This window comes from Rhinopithecus bieti, unplaced genomic scaffold, assembly GCF_001698545.2.
Source record: "Rhinopithecus bieti isolate Rb0 unplaced genomic scaffold, ASM169854v2 scaffold_15336, whole genome shotgun sequence".
In the NCBI taxonomy this organism is placed as follows: Eukaryota; Metazoa; Chordata; class Mammalia; order Primates; family Cercopithecidae; genus Rhinopithecus; species Rhinopithecus bieti.
In genome coordinates this window covers 2230813-2252315 of record NW_016808678.1, presented here as the reverse complement: position 1 = coordinate 2252315, position 21503 = coordinate 2230813, and the positions used below count along the sequence as shown (strand labels likewise).

General features: G+C 47.3%; 1 protein-coding gene across 2 annotated transcripts in view; it reads left to right on the top strand.

The window, feature by feature from the left end:
- Nucleotides 1-1934: 1934 nt before the first annotated feature.
- Nucleotides 1935-21503, top strand: part of IRS1 (insulin receptor substrate 1) — a 73834-nt gene continuing 54265 nt past the window's right edge. The window contains exons 1-2 of one of the 2 annotated variants that reach the window (XM_017887028.1): nt 1935-6714; nt 9377-9446. In XM_017887028.1, coding sequence (XP_017742517.1) covers nt 2968-6693 — 3726 coding nt within the window. In that variant the 5' untranslated portion in view covers nt 1935-2967 and the 3' untranslated portion in view covers nt 6694-6714; nt 9377-9446. Of the gene's footprint in view, nt 6715-9376; nt 9447-21503 lie in introns of those variants that run through there. The other variant, XM_017887027.1, reaches the window with a different exon arrangement.

Here is a 21503-nt window from a genome sequence, read left to right as displayed (position 1 = left end):
TGAGTGCCGCCTCGTTTCCATTTCCAAATATCTGCTATTAATAGCCTTGCTATAGTGGGCACGTGTGCCCACATCACCAAGCTGTCAGAGGAAACGGAGGGAGGGCTTTCAATTCAACACGTGTACTCAAATTATAGATTAACCAGGTTTAGATGAGGCTGCAGGACGACCGGGAACAGGAAGGGGAGAGGAGAAACGAGAGGCTCCCAGGCTTGGGTAGGGAGGAGCCCCTCTACAGATGCCCAATCCCCCTAATTTACGTATCGCACGCCTCTGAATGGCGCTTATGGTTCTTTTTCTCCTTCATCATCATCATCTTCTTTTCTTTTTTTACTACGCTTTGCAACCTACCTTGGTACCCTCAACCCTTCTCCCCCACCTTCCCTCTGCAGTGCAAGGCTTGAAAAACAGGCCATCCCACCAATCAGCAGGCCGCCCAGGGAAACTCGCCCCGCCCCTCAGCCCGCATTGGGCCGAGGCGCGCTCCCCCGCGGCCCGGTGGGTCCGGGCCACTGAGCATGCCCAGCGCCTAGACTGCTGAGTGCCCCGCCGGCATCCTGCAGTGCCTGGGAGCCCGAGGCCGAGGAGGGTCCCGGCGTAGTAAAGGGGCGGCAACCCCAAACGGGCCGGGCATCAAAATGAGACAGCATTAAACCGAGTGACATCTCTGTGGGTCCTTAGTGCCAGGCGAGCAAGCAGGGACAAACTGCTTGTTTATAGGTCAGCTTAAAAAATAAAAAAACTTTGGGGAACATTTGCTTGTGAGGAGACTGATACCGCAAGGTGACCCTGAAAGGGGCGCTTCAAGTAGACCCAGGCTGCTGATCTGGTCCATTCATAAAGTACCCATTTTCCTGTACAGTTGAGCTGGCACCATCCTTGTTTTCTCCCTATTATCCTTGAGGTCAAGGTTAAAAATTTATAGGGTGGTTCAATGGGTGTGGGAGCTGTGTGTGAAAAAAACATTTCAGCCAATATTTGCACAGTAGGGTTTTGGCCTTATGAACCCTCTGAAGGTCCCTAACAGCTTTTTAAAGTCACGGGTAGACTTCGGAATATGATAAGGGACCTCTCATTTCCCCTCCCCCATGCCCTCAGCCTTATGTGTGAATCCCCCCCTCACTCGGATGGGCAAGGGGAGCAGAAGAAAAGGTGATATTTACATTTTCTCCCTAATTGATCAGCAGCTAATCCCAAGCGCCGGATGTGAGACACTTCCTGGGGATCCCTGTTCTCCTTTTGCACTGACCATAACTGCCCCGAGTCACTGCCCTTCGGCGTCCCTCTGTGCCTTCCAGGTACTTCACGGCAGCAAATCTGGAGATCCAAAGGTGGAGGGCTGGCCCAGAAGTCCTTTAGAAAACCTTACAAAAATACAGATCCCCTCACCACGGCCTATCGCCCTGAAGCCGAAATGTAGCTTTTTAATTTCCTGGGAGAAACAGCCTTGACTAGAAACCTCCCTCCTGTGGGTAAGTCTTACCTGCTAGGTAAGAGGCAGCCCAGCTCCCGCGCCCCCGCCTTCCCCCGGTCTCCCACTCGGGGCTCTGTAGCCGCAGTGCCCCCCCCGTCGCCCCCCACCCTCACTCCTGCGTCTTCTCGAGCTCGCCCCCTCCCGTTTTCCCAGACTCCCCTCGTGCTTTCGGGTAGCCACCCAAACACCCCCGCCCGCGCCCACCGCGGGGATTCCTGCGGGCCGGGGGCGCCCTGGGTGGCGCGCGGTGAGGGAGGCGCTGCGCCGGGGCTGGCGGCCGCGCAGGGGCGCTGTTCCTAGCGCTGCGCCGGGGCTCGCGCGCCGGGCGCGCTTTGCAGTACGCGGGGGGCGGAGAGGGCGGGCGCGGGGCGGGCTCGGCCCGGAATGTAGAGACCCGGCGGGAGCCTCCCGGCGGGGCGGCTGCCCGGCTGCCGAGCGCGAGGCTCCGTACGTGTTTTCTCTGCCGAGTGAGACGGCGGCGCGGTCCGGAGGGGGGGCGGCGCGCAGAGCCAGACGCCGGCCGCCGCTTGTTCTTGGTTGGGGCTCTCGGCTCTCGGCAACTCTCCGAGGAGGAGGAGGAGGGAGGAGGGGAGAAGTAACTGCAGCGGCAGCGCCTCCCTAGGAACAGGCGTCTTCCCCGAACCCTTCAAAACCTCCCCCATCGCCTCTCGCCCTTGCCCCCTCCCCTCCTCCCCTGCCGACTGGAGCGAGGGGCAGGGATGAGCCTGTCCCTCCGGTCGGTCCCCAGCTGCACTGGCTGCCCGGTAGCGTTTCGCATGGAAAAGCCACTTTCTCCGCCCGCCGAGATGGGCCCGAATGGGGGCTGCAGAGGACGCGCCCGCGGGCGGCGGCAGCAGCAGCAGCAGCAGCAACAGCCGCAGCGCCGCGGTCTCTGCGATTGAGCTGGTATTTGGGCGGCTGGTGGCGGCTGGGACGGTTGGGGGGTGGGAGGAGGCGAAGGAGGAGGAGGGAGAACCCCGTGCAACGTTGGGACTTGGCAACCCGCCTCCCCCTGCCCAAGGATATTTAATTTGCCTCGGGAATCGCTACTTCCAGAGGGGAACTCAGGAGGGAAGGCGCGCGCGCGCGCGCTCCTGGAGGGGCACCGCAGGGACCCCCGACTGTCGCCTCCCCGCGCCAGACTCCAGCTGGGGCCACGAGAGATGCATCTTCGCCCCTTCCTGGTGGCGGCGGCGGCTGAGAGGAGACTTGGCTCTCGGAGGATCGGGGCTGCCCTCACCCCTGACGCACTGCCTCCCCGCCGGGCGTGAAGCGCCCGAAAACTCCGGTCGGGCTCTCTCCTTGGCTCAGCAGCTGCGTCCTCCTTCAGCAGCCCCTCCCCGGCACGGGGGGCGGCGTGGATTTCGGAGTCGGGGTTTCTGCTGCCTCCAGCCCTGTTTGCATGTGCGGGGCCGCAGCGAGGAGCCTCCGCCCCCCACCCGGTTGTTTTTCGGCGCCTCCCTCTGCTCAGCGGCAGTGGTGGCGGCAGCAGCATGGCGAGCCCTCCGGAGAGCGATGGCTTCTCGGACGTGCGCAAGGTGGGCTACCTGCGCAAACCCAAGAGCATGCACAAACGCTTCTTCGTACTGCGCGCGGCCAGCGAGGCTGGGGGCCCGGCGCGCCTCGAGTACTACGAGAACGAGAAGAAGTGGCGGCACAAGTCGAGCGCCCCCAAACGCTCTATCCCCCTTGAGAGCTGCTTCAACATCAACAAGCGAGCTGACTCCAAGAACAAGCACCTGGTGGCTCTCTACACCCGGGACGAGCACTTTGCCATTGCGGCGGACAGCGAGGCGGAGCAAGACAGCTGGTACCAGGCTCTCCTACAGCTACACAACCGTGCCAAGGGTCACCACGACGGAGCTGCGGCCCTCGGGGCGGGAGGTGGCGGGGGCAGCTGCAGCGGCAGCTCCGGCCTTGGTGAGGCCGGGGAGGACTTGAGCTACGGTGACGTGCCCCCAGGACCCGCGTTCAAAGAGGTCTGGCAGGTGATCCTGAAGCCCAAGGGCCTGGGTCAGACAAAGAACCTGATTGGTATCTACCGCCTCTGCCTGACCAGCAAGACCATCAGCTTCGTGAAGCTGAACTCGGAGGCAGCCGCCGTGGTGCTGCAGCTGATGAACATCAGGCGCTGCGGCCACTCGGAGAACTTCTTCTTCATCGAGGTGGGCCGTTCTGCCGTGACGGGGCCTGGGGAGTTCTGGATGCAGGTGGATGACTCCGTAGTGGCCCAGAACATGCACGAGACCATCCTGGAGGCCATGCGGGCTATGAGCGATGAGTTCCGCCCTCGCAGCAAGAGCCAGTCCTCGTCCAACTGCTCCAACCCCATCAGCGTCCCCCTGCGCCGGCACCATCTCAACAACCCCCCGCCCAGCCAGGTGGGGCTGACCCGCCGATCTCGCACTGAGAGCATCACCGCCACCTCCCCGGCCAGCATGGTGGGCGGGAAGCCAGGCTCCTTCCGCGTCCGCGCCTCCAGTGACGGCGAAGGCACCATGTCCCGCCCAGCCTCGGTGGATGGCAGCCCTGTGAGTCCGAGCACCAACAGAACCCACGCCCACCGGCATCGGGGCAGCGCCCGGCTGCACCCCCCGCTCAACCACAGCCGCTCCATCCCCATGCCAGCTTCCCGCTGCTCGCCTTCGGCCACCAGCCCCGTCAGTCTGTCGTCCAGCAGCACCAGTGGCCATGGCTCCACCTCGGATTGTCTCTTCCCACGGCGATCTAGTGCTTCGGTGTCTGGTTCCCCCAGCGATGGCGGTTTCATCTCCTCAGATGAGTATGGCTCCAGTCCCTGCGATTTCCGGAGTTCCTTCCGCAGTGTAACTCCAGATTCCCTGGGCCACACCCCACCAGCCCGCGGTGAGGAGGAGCTAAGCAACTATATCTGCATGGGCGGCAAGGGGCCCTCCACCCTGACCGCCCCCAACGGTCACTACATTTTGTCTCGGGGTGGCAATGGCCACCGCCACACCCCAGGAACAGGCTTGGGCACGAGTCCAGCCTTGGCTGGGGATGAAGCATCCAGTGCTGCGGATCTGGATAATCGCTTCCGAAAGAGAACTCACTCTGCAGGCACATCCCCTACCATTACCCACCAGAAGACCCCGTCCCAGTCCTCAGTGGCTTCCATTGAGGAGTATACAGAGATGATGCCTGCCTACCCACCAGGAGGTGGCAGTGGAGGCCGACTGCCGGGACACAGGCACTCTGCCTTCGTGCCCACCCACTCCTACCCAGAGGAGGGTCTGGAAATGCACCCCTTGGAGCGTCGGGGGGGCCACCACCGCCCAGACAGCTCTACCCTCCACACTGATGATGGCTACATGCCCATGTCCCCAGGGGTGGCCCCAGTGCCCAGCAGCCGAAAGGGCAGTGGAGACTATATGCCCATGAGCCCCAAGAGCGTGTCTGCCCCACAGCAGATCATCAATCCCATCAGACGCCATCCCCAGAGAGTGGACCCCAATGGCTACATGATGATGTCCCCCAGCGGCGGCTGCTCTCCTGACATTGGAGGTGGCCCCAGCAGCAGCAGCAGTGCCATCCCTTCCGGGAGCAGCTATGGAAAGCTGTGGACAAACGGGGTAGGGGGCCACCACTCTCATGTCTTGCCTCACCCCAAACCCCCAGTGGAGAGCAGCGGTGGCAAGCTCTTACCTTGCACAGGTGACTACATGAACATGTCACCAGTGGGGGACTCCAACACCAGCAGCCCCTCCGACTGCTACTGTGGCCCTGAGGACCCCCAGCACAAGCCAGTCCTCTCGTACTACTCATTGCCAAGATCCTTTAAGCACACCCAGCGCCCCGGGGAGCCAGAGGAGGGTGCCCGGCATCAGCACCTCCGCCTTTCCACTAGCTCTGGTCGCCTTCTCTATGCTGCAGCAGCGGATGATTCTTCCTCCTCCACCAGCAGCGACAGCCTGGGTGGGGGATACTGTGGGGCTAGGCTGGAGCCCAGCCTTCCACATCCCCACCATCAGGTTCTGCAGCCCCATCTGCCTCGAAAGGTGGACACGTCTGCTCAGACCAATAGCCGCCTGGCCCGGCCTACAAGGCTGTCCCTGGGGGATCCCAAGGCCAGCACCTTACCTCGGGCCCGAGAGCAGCAGCAGCAGCAGCAACAGCAGCCCCTGCTGCACCCTCCGGAGCCCAAGAGCCCAGGGGAATATGTGAATATTGAATTCGGGAGTGATCAGCCTGGCTACTTGTCTGGCCCGGTGGCTTCCCGTAGCTCACCTTCTGTCAGGTGTCCATCCCAGCTCCAGCCAGCTCCCAGAGAGGAAGAGACTGGCACTGAGGAGTACATGAAGATGGACCTGGGGCCGGGCCGGAGGGCAGCCTGGCAGGAGAGCACTGGGGTCGAGATGGGCAGACTGGGCCCCGCACCTCCCGGGGCTGCTAGCATTTGCAGGCCTACCCGGGCAGTGCCCAGCAGCCGGGGTGACTATATGACCATGCAGATGAGTTGTCCCCGCCAGAGCTATGTGGACACCTCGCCAATTGCCCCTGTAAGCTATGCTGACATGCGGACAGGCATTGCTGCAGAGGAGGTGAGCCTGCCCAGGGCCACCATGGCTGCTGCCTCCTCATCCTCAGCAGCCTCTGCTTCCCCCACTGGGCCTCAAGGGGCAGCAGAGCTGGCTGCCCACTCATCCCTGCTGGGGGGCCCACAAGGACCTGGGGGCATGAGCGCCTTCACCCGGGTGAACCTCAGTCCTAACCGCAACCAGAGTGCCAAAGTGATCCGTGCAGACCCACAAGGGTGCCGGAGGAGGCATAGCTCCGAGACCTTCTCCTCAACACCCAGTGCCACCCGGGTGGGCAACACAGTGCCCTTTGGAGCCGGGACAGCAATAGGGGGCGGTGGCGGCAGCAGCAGCAGCGAGGATGTGAAACGCCACAGCTCTGCTTCCTTTGAGAATGTGTGGCTGAGGCCTGGGGAACTTGGGGGAGCCCCCAAGGAGCCAGCCCAACTGTGTGGGGCTGCTGGGGGTTTGGAGAATGGTCTTAACTACATAGATCTGGATTTGGTCAAGGATTTCAAACAGCGCCCTCAGGAGTGCAGCCCTCAACCGCAGCCTCCCCCACCCCCACCTCCTCATCAACCCCTGGGTAGCAGTGAGAGCAGCTCCACCCGCCGCCGCTCAAGTGAGGATTTAAGCGCCTATGCCAGCATCAGTTTCCAGAAGCAGCCAGAGGACCTTCAGTAGCTCAACTGGACATCACAGCAGGTGCGTTTCATGGTGACAAAAGTCAGAAGACAAAACTGTTTTTAACCTTGTGCTTCAATTCTGTTCTTCGCCTCTGCCCCTTCCTGTTCTTTCCCACTGCTTCCTCAGGGAGAATGCGCTTACATTCTCAGGGTACACAAGATGCTCACCACACACTGACATCTGGCAGAGAGTCAAACAAACATGTAGGAGCAGCCACAGGAGGGCTTTTTCGTTTGAGAATTTCCAAGTGAAGGAGTTACTGCCATATTTTTAAAACGTATATCCTATGCCAGTTCTGAGGTTTGTAAAGTTCCTACATAAGAAGCTTGATTGGTTTGTTGAAGCTGTCTTTTCACTATATATTTAAGTCAGCCCCTACAGGGACCGTTCTACAGAAAATATTAACAGGGGCTAAACCCTTCTTTTAAGATAGTTTCTGGGCTAAACCCTTCCTTTAAGATAGTTTCTGGGAGCCCTTAAGGGTGATCTTATCGAGTTGTTCTCTGTACTTTCGTTCTGTGATTTCATAATACCAAGGCAACATAAACAGCAGCGGGAAACATTGATTTCTATTCATCCTGCCCTAAAAAGATAAGGAGTAAGAGCTTTTTAGAAATACGTGTTTAGAGAGAAGTGCCTATCTATTTTTATGATCTCTCAAAGTAATTATGGGTTACGTCGTCCTTTTGTTCGTGTACCAGGATTTGTGAAATATTATTCACACACCAACCCACCATCCCACGGGCCTGGCCTCTCTCATATAGGATATGCAGGAAACTCTGTATGTGTCTGGGACCCATGATTAAGAGTTATGGGAGTTCATCCTAGGATGTCTGCCTTACAGTTACCTCTTCTTGCACTGAGACATTACAGATATCATTTGGGGGCTACTATACATCTTCTGTAAAATAACTTTTATTTGTTGAGAAGAATGCATACTAAGTCAGGAGCATGCCTTAATATGTTTTGTTTTGTTTTGCATTGAATAGAAGGGCTAAACTGTATACCCTCCACTTTTAGGGTATTTGTTGTGTGCCTTTAAGTTCAAGAGTAGATACCACAGTAAATGCTGAAAGTTGGCTTTAGGTCTTCTGTGGCTAATGCCATATTGAAAATGAAAAACATTTGTAATAGGAAATTAGCCTGCCCTTCATTCTGTTGATCCTGTTTTCTGGTGGTCATGATTGTGGGTAGAAGAGAGGAGTACAGTTTGCAAATAATGTGATGAGTTGGCAATACAGAAGTTTCCAGCATTTGGAAACATTTTACTCTGACAAACTGATTGTCTTGTGAATTTTATCTATGCTCCACAGAATAAGCTTTTCAAAGCATTGATTTTTCTTAATTTGTGTCAATTCATAAGAAATTAATCTGTGTCCTGGTTACCTATTGATAGGTATTTGTTTATCATGTGTTCGTAGTCTTCTTAATTCTGTTTCCAATATTCGATCCATATCATTCTCTATTTTGTAGAACAAGAAAAAAGTATATGAACACCGAAATGAAGATTTTAGGTGATATGTTATAAAAAGCATTTATTTTAGCAGTATTTATTTCAACATTTATTTTCATCATTCACTAGAAGATTTAATTGTGTATGTGAATGTCAACAGTACAAATCTTGTTATATCAAATGATGTTTTTGGGAGTCAAAATCCCTCAACACTTTAAGCATTTGTATTATAAAGTGCCTCATTGGTAAAATAATGAGAATTTGAAGGAAACAAGCCCAGCAGAACTAAAATTTTGGTTTTAAAGGAGATGAAGAGAGTAAGTTTTTCTTACTTGTCATCTTAATTTGTTTAGGTTTCTTTTTTATAGAGTAGAATTAAATAATGTTTGCTCTGAAGAAAATTGATGTGTACAACTAGAATTATTCATTTTTAAAAGGGCTTTAAAATAAAATTCTCCTATGTGTTGGATGCATTAAAAAAAACAAAAAACTCTACCACCTTCTATCCTTAAACCTTCCTTTGGGAAAATAAAATATATCTGGAAAAATCAATCATATAATCCTATTTCGTAATAATTCTGGAAGTAACAAAGACCATGCCCTTTGCACCGTACCGGAAAAATTCTATAATAGGCATATTTGAGATGTTTGTGTTGGTGTTTAAGTGAGGCACCAAATGCTACTTGGTCACATTTACATCCTGATTTCTGCTTGCTTGCCTGTGCCCTGTTGAGTCCAAAGATGTTATTCTTCATAGTTATGCTGAAACAGACAGTAAGTTCAGACTCTGTGAGTGGCAAACAGCTTCTTGTTTCTCCCGAATTGAGTTATTTGTTGTGCAAACATTATTGTTCCTCACTTCTCATGCAATTGCTGTCCTTTGCTTTTTTCCTCATTCTCAGGTAAGACCTGAGCTAGGAGAAAGGACATAGAGGTTTACTGATGAGGGAGGGGTGTGCTCTGTTGAACATCTCTGGCTTGTTTGAAAATTTTTCATTGTGTTAGAGGAGAACACTTGTGAAGCACTGAGCTCAGGAGCTCACTTGTTATTGGAAAGCCTTTTCTTGCTTTACTGTAGTCCAGTAACCTTTGTCGCCTGCCCTGTTCTCGTTGCATCGCCCTTAGTTCTGGCTGCTCGTTTTCTAGTAATATCCCCTGCCATCCCTTTGTTTCCACCTCTTATTTCATGTTCCTGACATTTGTCGTTTTTTTCTTTGCTCCTTTCAGAATTTCGCAGTACTTGTGGCCCACTCTCTGCAGAGAGTAAATTGAGAGCCCAAGAAGCAGGGCAAAAATAGCCTCTCAGACTCGGTCATAGCCAGCCACCGCCACCCTTTTATCCGGCATCAAATTTTGTCTTTTAGTTTTGAAACTGCACTGACAAAGACACAGACCCACCATTGCCTTTTGGGTTCAGTTTTTTTGTTTTTGTCATTCTTTGTTATACCTCCCCTGTTAAAAGACAAAAAAAAAAAAAAAAAAAACCCCAGAAAAAACAGAAAAAGACTCTTTCCATTTCTTTTTCATTCTGTTTCCTTTTTTGTGATGTCAAGGATTCCGTGCCTCCAAGGTTGCCTCCCCTCCCTCCCCTTTCCCCAGCAGTGTGGCCTTTTTGGCTGGCGCAAACCCTCTCAGCCCTGGCACTTTCCCTTTTCCGGGTCACCTCCGCTTCCTGCATTCCTTCTCCTCCCTCCTCCGAGCCCCCTTTCGCCCCGGGTGGGGGAATCTGGAGCCAGGCCGCCCTCGGATCTCCCGCCCCAGCCCGTCTCGGGTCGTCCAGGGCGGCCGGGCCCCTTCCCCGGCCGCGTGGTCTGCGCTGGCTGGCTAGGCCCCGCCCTCGGGCACAGCCGCGCGACTCCGGGTCCCGGGCGGGCGGGGCGGCTGGGCGCTGATTGGCCCCCTCCACAGCCAATCAGCGTGTGAAACGGCTGAGCCGGGTCGGGCGGGGGGCGGGGCTTTCCGCAGGTCCCCTGGCGGTGGTAGCGGGCGGGCGGCTTTGGGCTGCTTTTTACCACCCCGCCTGACACCTCTTTCCCGCGGGTGCCCGCAGGCTGAGCCACAGGCTCCCTCCGCACCGCGCCCGCCGACTGAGGACGTTGTGCCCTCAGCCGTATTCTTGCATTGGGACCAGAATCCTAAGAATGAAAAGTCCAACCAGCCCACGGACGGGGCCGGAAACACACACTTCCTCTTATTTTAATTGAGAAAATCCAGGCCGTAACCATGTGACGAGCCCCATTTTGTTTCCCTCCTCTCTTTACTACGGTTTACTACGAGGCCACGTTCCTTCGTCTTCCTGTCTCGAGATCCGCGAGCAGGAAGGGAGCCCCGCACGTGGCTGCGGGCCTGCGGGCCGGGTGGGGTTGGTCCGCGATTCCTGCCCGCCCCCCGCCACCAAGGGAGGGAGAGAGACCTGCGAGTGCTGCGGCTGCCATCGTTTTTGGTCATTGGGGGAGGGGAAGTTCCTTTGGCTTGAAAGTGCCCTAGGCTCCATAGGCTTTACTGCAAAGCACCTGAGCTAGGTAAGAGCTGGGAAAACGCATCCTCCTGGGCTGTGAGGGAGCTCACAGAGAAATGAAAGACGGGACTGCGGCTTGCAGATCCTGAGAACTCGGTGTGACAAGGGTTTGGGTAGTGTGTTCCTTCAAGGCTTAGAGGAAATGCTGTCGCGTTCTCAGACACATTCATTTTTCCATCATTGACAGTCCCAGTGACAGCCCGTCAATTTAGGCTAGGCACATCGATTTTGAAAGCTTACTACATTTGTGTTGTGCACCCTCCAGTAACCAAAATTATGTGAGATATATTACTACATGGGATGGAAAATGTGTTGAGATTTGGCCTTTCTAAAATAAGGAAAATAAGAAAGAGAAGTGCTATGGGCGTATTTTCTCCTCCTTCCCTCTCAAATAAGCATTTTTCACCAGCCAGCATCCCTCTTGCATCACTGAATCATAAGATCCCAGGGCAGCGCTTTTTCTGAGGGGCCAAGTGAAACATCACAGGTGGAAACGTACCAAGCAGGTGCAAATGCTATGCCCCAAAACTGCTACTGAGCAGTGGGAGAGAGTTTCTCTGTTATTCCAGAAAAGTTTGAGCATCTAATAATTTGCTTAACGTTTGCAATTGTTTAGGTAGCTTTTTATATTTAAAAAAATCCATAAAATGTTGCATATATTGTAGTCATTTCTTTTAGTTTACCCTCAATAAATACTATCTCCAGCATTGCCTTACAGGAAGAGACTTGGGATCCAAAGGGCATGCAACCTTTTTTTTTTTTTTTAATCAGAATTCCAGGAAAATAGCTTTGTGCTATCTTAAATGATGCAATGGAAAAAGCAGTTCTTGGGAGCCAGAGATCTTGGGCTCCAACACAGCCTGTGCCCTTCACCAGCTGAGTGACCTTGGGCAAGTCACTTAATTTGTCTGGACCTATTTCTTCATCAGTAACTTGAGGATTTTGTTCTAAATTATTCTAACCTCCTTTGCAGCTCTAAACATAGGAATGTTGTGGGGAAAATGACTGATACTCTTTAATGGGTCAGTTGCAATGAGGATTCTGAAGAAGAAGCTGTTGACAGGGTCATCATAAAGCATTAGAATAGCCTGTTCTGTCCATTTCTAACCTTTGGATCAGACATTCTTTACGACCAGACCGGGGCCTGGAAGGAAAACATTGTTTGATTCAGGCCTGACATTAACCTTTCTTGCTTCAAAGGGGCGTTTTCAAGTTTTAACAGACCCCAAGACAAACCCTCCTGACTAACCAGCCTAAGTTTTTGGAACCATCTCTAGAGTGGATTATGCTCCTCTTCCTTCCGCATTTTTAAAAATAAAATGTGTGTGGGAAGGCAAGGCACCTGCTAGTTCCTACATCCTAAGGTCAGCTCTCAGAAACATCCCACCCCTCCCCACAGTATAGATTAAGCTTTGACCAGTGCACACTGCAGAAATTAACACATGCATCCTGTTGGAAATCACCTCTTTTTTGGGGGTGGCGTATTTGTGGATAATGTTTCGCATTTGTACGGTCAGTGTTCTTCAGTGAGATAGCCATTTAAGTGAATGGAAAGGAAATTTGAGAAGCCAATTGGGAACTATAGGAGGGCTTCCAAAATTTTTTGTTTAGCTTTATTTTTCTCGCTTAGGTGTATGAAACAACTCAGTATTTCTCTTGCTGGCAAAATTAGTGTTGTCCAGATTTTTTTGTGTTTTAGGATTTTTGATTAGTTGAGCCAACACTGCTCTTCCAACCCTGTGTTATCTTGGCTATTGAGTTGCCAGTATATTCAGAAGCTCCTACATTTTTTGTCCCTCCATGTGGATTTCACAAGTCATTAAAATAGTCTGTTGCCTCTTAAGAAACTCCATGGACTTATTCTCTTCCAATCCTCTCACTATAATCAGATATGTGTCTTAGTTGAATAGTATATAAATCGTTCCTTTTATTTTGATGGGTTGCTAATTTAGTATATTGGAACATTTCACGGTTTTAAGGTTTTGTTTTGTTTTAAAGAAAGCCATTTCCTCAGTTATTTCCTTATGTTACAAAGTTACTGGAAATTGTATTCAAGGAAAATAGCTTCTTGTGAATCATGCTTGAAGCCAGTTTCACACTGAAGATCCTGTAACTTTTTTTCATACTAGTATTTTTTTGTATGTAAAATAATAGATCCTGCCTCTACCACATTTATAATTATGTAACTGATTTATTCTTTCGTTACCTTATTAGTCCATAACTATGCAGCAGACTTTGAAAGTTCTTTCTAAATGTTGTTGAAACATGTTCAGAAAGTGTAATCATATTGAGTTTTAACTTAAAATTACGTTTAAATATTAGTATGATATAATAATTGTATAGTAATTTCAAACTAGTATGACATAGTTACTAAAATTTATTGTAAAGCTTTTTAAGAGGATAGATTAGTAAGTATCATCTATTTGCTCCTATTTTCGTCTTACACTTCGGAAATAGTAGTATCTCTCCCATTCTTAATTCACTAAAAAGGGAGAAGATGGATTAGATAAGTATAAGGTACTGTCATGTGTGATAAAAGGAACACTTTTCATTTTAATAGTAGTCTTGCAGCAGGCTCTGCTATAATCTATTTGTTGAAATAAATTTGGTTGGATAAATGTTATTTGTGCTTATTCAGTGAGTCAGTGATCTTTGAATAATAGAGCTTTGAAAAAGATGTGTTTATGTTGAAAAGGCTTTTTGACCCTTTTTCTGTATTTTCCATTGATAATGGCAGTAGAGTTGAACACATGGGTCAGACTGTGATTCTAGTTGCAGTTATCTTAAAGCAGAATGGAGATTTTGTGGTTTTATTACTCTACCAGGAAGGTTTTATTGAGTAAGCTGAGTTGGATTGCATTCATTGTATTCCTTTTACCATCCGAAGTTTTTAAAATATTGAATATTACATCTGTATCCTTGCACTCTGCTTTTATTGTTGACCAAAGAATACTTTGATGCGTGTTCTCTGATCCTCCCTGACATATTTAGGTCATGTTGCTGAACAGTATCACTTAATCTTGAGAAGTTTTCTCACGTTTGTTGAAATGATCAAAGAGACTTTTTTTTTTCAAATATATGTAATGTGGCAAACAAATTACGTTTTCCACAGAAAGTCATGGTTTTTACTTTTAGGAAGGATATGATCTAAGTGAGCTAGCAAAATATTAAAAGCCATTTATAAACATTTAGCAGTTAGTTAAAGGCCACTGGAATATTCAGTAATTGCTATGTAGTCAACTATAATTTATCTAATCTTCTCCAATCGTCATGTCCCTATTCACTTCAAAATTATTTGGAGGGCTCTATGGATATGAAAAATAATTATATTTACTCTTGAGTTTTAGGTCTTATGGGAACAATCAGAAGATCAGAAGCTCTTTAATTGTCTTTAATACTATTCAAGCCCATCAGCCATTTCTCAAGCCTAACATAAATTATCTGCTTTTGGTCAAATAGGCCCTAAGCCATTTTTTGTTGTTCTTCCCCTCTCCTTCCTTTTACTCAGTAAGCACTATTGAGCACCTATCGTGTTCCATGTAGTACACCTTTTATTGAAAGGGGATGAAGGTAGATTCATGGAAATGGAGGTAAAAAATGGTACTGAGAGGAGATCACCAAAGTAGTTACCAAATTTCTTATGACATAAGTTATCCAGGAGAAACAAATCAAGATTCAGATTGTGTAGTTCACAAAAGTTGGCATTTTTCATAAACCTAAAGGGCAAAAGTGCCCATCTGCCTTAAAGGTTTGTGTTTTTCTGAATCTTTCTAACCGTGGCTTCCTGTCTGACAATACCATCAGCATACTAAATAATCAGGAAGGCTGTTGAAACTCTCATTTGGAAGAATGGCCCATTTTTGGATATTAAGCTTGCAAATGTAATATTGACAAAAGCAGGAAAAGATATCTTGGCTTTGGATCTTTAGTCCCAGTGAAAGTAGCCAGAAGAAGAGGCATCCAACTGTTAAATGAAGAGGGGTTGAATGTGGACTTGTTATGGGTGGCCAGTGTTAGGAAACATGGGGTGAAAGTAGGGGCTACAAAAGAAATTTTCAAGTCTTTTCTTGTTAGCTTTGTTATTCCAGGACTTTTTTCTTTTTTTTCCTTTGGGTGGGTGGTTTTATTTTAATAAAGAAAGGTTCCAACACTTTTAACTGTGGTTCCTTGCTTGCTTCTGGCTGGAAGTATAATCACTTTTGAGATTTCTCTCCCTGTGTTTTGATGCTGTGCAGTCATATTTATTTTTAAGTTGTGGTAGTCTCTTACAGAAACATTTTTTAAAAGCTTTTTTTAAGACTACCAAGTTTTATAATAGCTTGCTGGGTCTCTTCACACTATTTTTTGTCTATATTTTTGTATAGGTGATACATGTACATGCTATAAGTTTCAAGTGGTTTTTTTTCTTTTTTAACGTGGAGAGTGAAACATCAAACTTCCTCCCACCTTTGTCCCCAGTTTCTCATAGGCCACCATCACTGCTGGGTTTTGTTTATCTTTCCAGAGATAGACTGCTTATAAATTTTGAAGCTTTGTAATAGAAAGTTGGTTAAATGCCCAACTGCTCCAAGTCTTCTATGGAAGAATATGCTCAGATCCCAAATTTCAGCACTTAAAGGGGCACGGCAGATAATACACCTCGTACAACAGACTTACTTGTTTTTTGTTTGTTTGTTTGTTATTCTTAAAGGGAAAAAAAGGACACACTACTTTCCATGTCTCTTTTCAATCCTGAGGTTCATTTCTAGAGGCCGGGCGCGGGGCTCAAGCCCTGTAATCCCAGCACTTTGGGAGCCGAGACGGCGGATCACGAGGATCAGGAGATCGAGACCATCCTGGCTAACAATGGTGAAGACCCCGTCTCTACTTAAAATACAAAAAAAAAACTACGGGCGAGGTGGCGGGCGCCTGTAGTCCCAGCTACTCGGGAGGCTGAGGCAGGAGAATTGCGTGAACCCGGGAAGGCGGAGCTTGCAGTGAAGCCGAGATTGTGCCACTGCCTCAGTCTGGGCGACAGAGCGAGACTCCGCCTCCAAAAAAAAAAAAAAAAAAAAAAAATTCTAGAGATTAATCAATCTAGCACAACAGTGAAAGGGGAAAATATAGATTAAAAAATGATCTGGTTTTTCAAGTTCGAAATGTGCAAATTAAGAAATGTGTCTTATTTATTTGTTTGTTTATTTTTGTTTGCTTTTTGAGATGGAGTCTCACTCTGTCACCCAGGCTGGAGTGCAGTGACACAATCTTGGCTCCCTGTAACCTTCGCCTCCCAGGTTCAAGCCTTTCTCTAGCATCAGCCTCCTGAGTAGCTGGGCTTACAGGTGTGTGCCACCACACCTGGCTAATTTTTGTATTTTTAGTACAGACGGGGTTTCACCATGTTGGCCAAGCTGGTCTTGAACTCCTGACCTCAAGTGATCTACCCGCCTCGGCCTCCCAAAGTGCCAGGATTATAGGTGTGGGCCATCACACCTGGCCAGAAAAGTTTTAAGTTTTAAACACCACCAATTTAAATCTTTATTACTTCATTTTCTTTTCCTGTTCACTTCCATGGTACTTAGGCATTCATTCCCCCAAGACTGGGTGAATAACTACTTCTTAATATAGTGTAATGGGATTAAGTATTAAGGTTAAGGATCTTTTGAAGACTTTCTGGATACCAATGCCTCCTATTTTCAGTGCTCAAAAGAATTAATGCTTTTTATTGGAATAGTCTTTCAACATTTCAAATTCTGGGAGCAATTTATTTTGTACATAGGACTACATACAACTAATTAATGAAATTTATTTATACTAGCGATGTCCTCTCACTTATTTTCTCCAAAGTTATTAATACTGGACAGGAATGGAATTTAGAGAATCTACCCTATCTCCTAAGGAAGGTGTGTATTGCTGAGATAATTTCTATTTTGAAGCAAAGAGGAGCTTCTCTAATGGTCAAAAACATTGATGACTGACACCCTGCTATTCTTGCTAATTGTGGTCCAGGAAGAGAATGAATAGAATGGGGTAGCTCTTGTTACAAAATAGAAACTTTCGAGAATGTGGTAACAGATAACATTTGAATTAGAGACTGGGCACCGTGGCTCACGCCTGTAATCCCAGCACTTTGGGAGGCCAAGGTGGGTCGATCACCTGAGGTTAGGAGTTGGAGACCAGCCTGACCATCATGGTGAAATCCTGTCTCTACTAAAAATACAAAAATTAGCTGCACATGCTGGCAGGTGCCTGTAATCCCAGCTACTCGGGAGACTGAGGCAGGAGAATCACTTGAACCTGAGAGACAGAGATTGCAGTGAGCCGAGATCACACCACTGCACTCTAGACTAAAAGACAAGAGCGATACTCCATCTACAAAAAAAAAAAAAAAAAAAAAAAAAAAAAAAAAAAAAAAAAAAAAAAAAAAAAAATTGAATTAGAATCATCAGTGTTTGATCGTGTTTTTGGTGACTTACCAATAAGAGTATACTAATAGCAGTAGTATCAGTTTTCTTCCAGATTAAAGTAAGGAAGAATGAAATTCATCAATATGAAGGAAAATTTTAAAAAGTTGTTAAAGAATTTTATGTCTAGTTTCTCAGGAGTATATATCATTTGGCTTTCAATATGTAACAAACCACAACCAAATAAAGTGCTTTAAAACATTAGTCGTTTACTAGGTCACAATTCTGTGTGTTGGTAATTTAGGCCGAGTTGCGCTGGGCAGTTCTTCTGCTTGTCTCATCAGGCTAAACACATGCAGTTCAGTCAGTTGGAGGATTGGCTGGGGGCTGGTTGTCTAGGATTCTGTTCCTAACATATCTAGTGGATGATGCTGGCTGTCATTTGGTGCTTGCTATTGACTGGTCCACGTGTCCCCAGCAGCCTGACCCAGTCCTCATGTGGTATTGAACCGGTTCCCAGCAGCAAAAGCAGGGAAGCAGTGAATGCATAAGTACTTTTCAAGCCTCTGCTTACATCACATTTGCTACTATCCCATTGCCTAAAGCAAGTCACATAGCCACATCCAGTATCAAGGGGATAAAATAGAGATACTATTAGAAAATCCATATTTTCTGACTTACTATGATACCATAGTATACTAAGTGCAGTTATTTTGTTGTCATTACTAAATGTTTATCAACTGCATTTGAACATTTAGAATCAAATTATTCTTAGATGTTTATAGTGAACAGTTCTACTTTTGGGTGAAATATCAGCGATTTCCTTCATACTAATTTTTTTGGAAACATGAACACGTATATTCCCTTAAATAAATACTGATTGAGTTTATTCTATGAGCCAGGCAGTGGAGACTGAAATAGATGTGTCCCTGCCTTTGTGGCACTTTACAGGGGGCAAAGAATAGACAAGTAAATAAAGAAATATGCTACTGCAAAATGTGGCGTGAGGAAGAGGAAGGGCAGAGTGTTAATGAAGTCGAATAATGGGCACTACTGTAAATGTAGGGGCAGGAAATGATTTCAGAAAATACATAATGTACTTCTGTTATTCAGGTTTGTAAAGGAGAAACACATATTTTTATATTACATGCTCTGTGGGCCAAGTGCAGATTCAGGTCTTGATGGCATCTTTTTAAGAGTTAGATCTCCTTAAGAATACCTCTTATTAGATGAGTGAAGGCTGAAAGCTCACCTCTAAGTAAAACATTGAAAAATGACTATTGAGGTTTCTAGTAGTAGATGTGGTTGTCTCTACTTTTAGTGCCATTGGTGGCTGGTAAAAATATACTATTTGTTCTAGATGTCTAATATGAGCTGGTTAGAGGATTGTACTTCTGTTTCATTTTGTTTTGTTTTGGGACAGAGTCTCATTGTGTTGCCCAGGCTGGAGTGCAGTGGTGCGATCTTGGCTCGCTGTAGCCTCCGCCTCCTGGGTTCCAGCGATTCTCCTACCTCAGCACTTGAGTAAATGGGATTACAGGGGCGCGCCACCACACCAGGCTAATTTTTGTATTTTTAGTAGAGACGAGGTTTCACCATATTGGCCAGGCTGGCCATGAACTCCTGACCTCAAGTGATCTGCCCACCTTGGCCTCCCAAAATGCTGGGATTGCAGGCATGAGCCACAGCACCCAACCAAGGATTACACTTTGTAACAGTCTTCAGGTGGCTCACATAGGACTTGAAAACGAATATGGTACTGGAAGGGAACCCAGAGCCAGGGGATATCTTCCCACTGTCCCTTCACCAATGGCTGACTGCTTGTCCCCACTTACACAACAAGCTGAGCCACATGAGAACTGGTGCAGGGCGCTGGACATTTTGTAGGGGAGAGGTGGATAGCAAGGGCCTAAATGGAGTCAGAGACTTTGAAATGGTTTGAAAGGGCTTTTGCTGCCTGAGCAAAAATCTAGATTTGGGTAACACAGAGTTGCTGATTGTTGGAAGGCAAATGCAAATGGTTTGCCATATCCCACTCAAAGCAAAGGCAGTACTTTAGTTAACTCTTCACCCAGCTCTCCCATCAGCTACTATTTACATTTTTCTTTTACCAGAATCTCAAACACCTTAAATGTTCCTGAGGTTACAGAACAAAACAAAACAAGACACTGGATAAAATATGTCATGGAGGGAGCCAAGTGGGAGAAACTGAAAGTTTGATGTGGTGGTATTTATATTGTTATCTTGGCAGCTCCAGTCCACCCCACTAACCCACCCCTTACTAGCTCCCTCTGCCCCCCTTCCCAATTCCAGCATACTCTTTGAACCACAGCTAAACAATAACTTCCTTTCAAAGCGAATCCCATTCCTTCTGGTTAGGTTAAGGAATATTAATACTACATTTTTAAAGGAATGAGTAATAAATTAATTTCTAAAAATATTTTATTTCCACTTGTAGAGTACCCTGGAAGTTACCAAGAGTATAATTAAAACTCCCTTTTTCCCAAACGTGTGTGTATGTGTGTGTGTGTGTGTGTGTGTGTGTATTTAGGGGTGAGGAGGAGGACTAGGGAGTGGAAACTGCAGTCCAATAAAAAAGGTTACATTCCTAAAACTTGGTCTTTAAAAATATTTTGCAGCCTGAGCCTTTGGTCCCCCACAAGTCCCTACAAAGGCCGACCTTCAGAAAGTGTGCAGGCTTGTTGTTTTCTTGGGCCTTTGAACTGGGTGAAGAATGTGTCTCAAGATGGAAAAATGAATGGCTGGTGCTTTAGCTTCCAGCTTGAAGCTCGCTGGAGGAATGTTATTGTGTCTTCAAAGCCTGCTTCCCACCACGCTGTATTAGTTAGATGGGCTCATGGAAAACGTCTTTGCATTATCAAGTACACAGCAAAAACCCATACCACCCAATTCGATCTAATTCACTGGCTCCTTTTAGGTGGATTTTTAATTAATGTGTCTCTTCTCTATGAATAGAGCCTCATTCCACGGCTCCCTCCTTAGCCTGAGTCATAGGATTTACTGTTACTCACCAGTTTAGGAAACTTCAGCATTTTTCTTTTCTTTTCCTTTTTTGTGGATGGGAAATACTATTTTAAAAAATAATGGCGGAAGGTATTTAGGAACAACTCTCTTAGCTAAGAAGAGTTCTGAATGGATTTCCAGCAAAAGTAAGTAAAATCACATTTGCAATGTAAAATCAATGCATTTAAATGCATTGAACAAAGAAAATGCCGAAACCTTATATTAGCTGGGTTCAAGTGTACCTACCACCCTACCTCTCTTTTTAGTTCAGAAAATTGACCCCTTCGTGAAGGATGATGGAAGCGGTAACACCACCTCTCTTTGCTCCAGTTACTGGTTTTATGGCACTCCTTCCTACTAAAAATTGTGAGCTATTTGAGAGTAGGCTCACTCTTCATTTCATGACTCCATCATCCAAGTTGGTGCTCACAAAGCACTTGCCACGTATTTATCAACAGTTCAGGGAAGAGTCTTGGATCAAGGGAGAGGGTGGCTTTAGAAAAGTTTCAAACAAGAACAATAATGTGGTTATTTTTCGAGTACCTCAAACCGTTTCATTTGTCAAATATTTTAAAATTCAGATTAACAATATCAGATATATTAAAACAGTCGATCAAAATTACAAGAGTTTTGTAACGTGGTATGACTGGATATAAAAACTTGGATGAAATTAATTGCAACTTCCTAGGTATCTTAAGTCTTGGACACTTCCTCCGTTCCCCCAAACCATTCTTTTGAAGATTGACAGGAACTTTGCTTTGTTTTGACAAGATTTATTTTTGTGCTTCCAACAGTAGCTCATCAACTTTTATTCTACTAATATAGTTCTTCTGATGTTAATTGTAGCTTACTGATCTAGGTCATAGCGTAGCATTTTCACTGAGGTTTCAGATACCAAAGGCAATGAGAAAATTATTTGAAAAATAGCATTATATCACAGCTACCTCTAATTTTATTTTATTTTATTTATTTATTTGAGGCAGAATCTCGCACTGTTGCCCGGGCTAGAGTACAGTGGCGCGATCTCAGCTCACTGCAACCTCCGCTTCCCGGGTTCAAGTGACTCTCCTGCCTCAGCCTCCCAAGTAGCTGGGATTATAGACGCCTGGCACCACGCCCAGCTAATTTTTTGTATTTTTAGTAGAGACAGAGTTTCACCATGTTGGCCAGGCTGTTCTCAAACTCCTGACTTCATGATTCACCTGCCTTAGCCTCCCAAAGTGCTGGGATTACAGGCATGAGGCACCGCGCCCAGCCGCTACCTCTATTTTTAAAAAGAGGCCAGTTAGAAAGTTTATGATTCATAGATTTCCCTCTTGATGTGTCCCATTGCTCCTCCTTTTTGTTCCTGTTGGGAATATTGTTGCTAATTAGTCCCTCTACTAAAATATGGATAAGGTTTAGGAAAAGGAATTATATTTATTTATTA